Below are 619 nucleotides of genomic sequence, written 5' to 3'. Positions count from 1 at the left end.
GCTCCTGTGCCACATCCTGGACTACAGCTTCGGGGGCGGCGTGGGCCTCGACATCCCCCCGCCACAGATCGAGGAGACCTGCGAGCTCCCTGGCTGCCGCGAGGAGGCCGGCAACAAGGTCTGCAGCCTGCAGTGCAACAGCCACGCGTGCGGCTGGGACGGCGGCGACTGCTCCCTCGACTTCGACGACCCTTGGCAGAACTGCACGCAGTCCCTGCAGTGCTGGAAGTACTTCAGCAACGGCCGCTGCGACAGCCAGTGCAACTCGGCCGGCTGCCTCTTCGACGGCTTCGACTGTCAGCGCGCAGAAGGCCAGTGCAAGTAAGGCGTGCAGGGATGCCACTCCACGTCCGTGATGTCCCGCGGGGCTGGTGGGGGGCAGGCGAGGGGGCCGTCCGCTCACCAGCAGGAGTGGAGCAGGCGGGAGGACACTGGGCTTCACGGACAGGGCAGTGCACAGCCGGGTGCTGGCCGAGGGTCTCCGGGTGGACAGGAGCAGGTGTGGCCCCAGGGGACCCAGGCGTGGAGGGGGCCCTGAGCTGTTGCCATGTGCCCCCAGCCCCCTGTACGACCAGTACTGCAAGGACCACTTCAGGGACGGGCACTGCGACCAGGGCTG

The 619-nt window shown here is 68.7% G+C and overlaps 1 protein-coding gene across 1 annotated transcript in view; it reads left to right on the top strand.

Annotated features, from left to right (window-relative positions):
• Positions 1-4: 4 nt before the first annotated feature.
• Positions 5-619, top strand: part of NOTCH1 (notch 1) — a gene marked incomplete at its 5' end in the record, with an annotated part of 9,811 nt that continues 9,196 nt past the window's right edge. The window contains 2 exon segments of the mRNA XM_010846970.1: positions 5-321; positions 560-615. Of these exon segments, the coding sequence (XP_010845272.1) occupies positions 5-321; positions 560-615 (373 nt within the window).

Source organism: Bison bison, unplaced genomic scaffold, assembly GCF_000754665.1.
Source record: "Bison bison bison isolate TAMUID 2011002044 unplaced genomic scaffold, Bison_UMD1.0 scf7180017849300, whole genome shotgun sequence".
Taxonomy (NCBI): domain Eukaryota; kingdom Metazoa; phylum Chordata; class Mammalia; order Artiodactyla; family Bovidae; genus Bison; species Bison bison.
The sequence above is the reverse complement of the archived record's forward strand: the minus strand, read 5'-3'. Positions and strand labels throughout refer to the sequence as shown.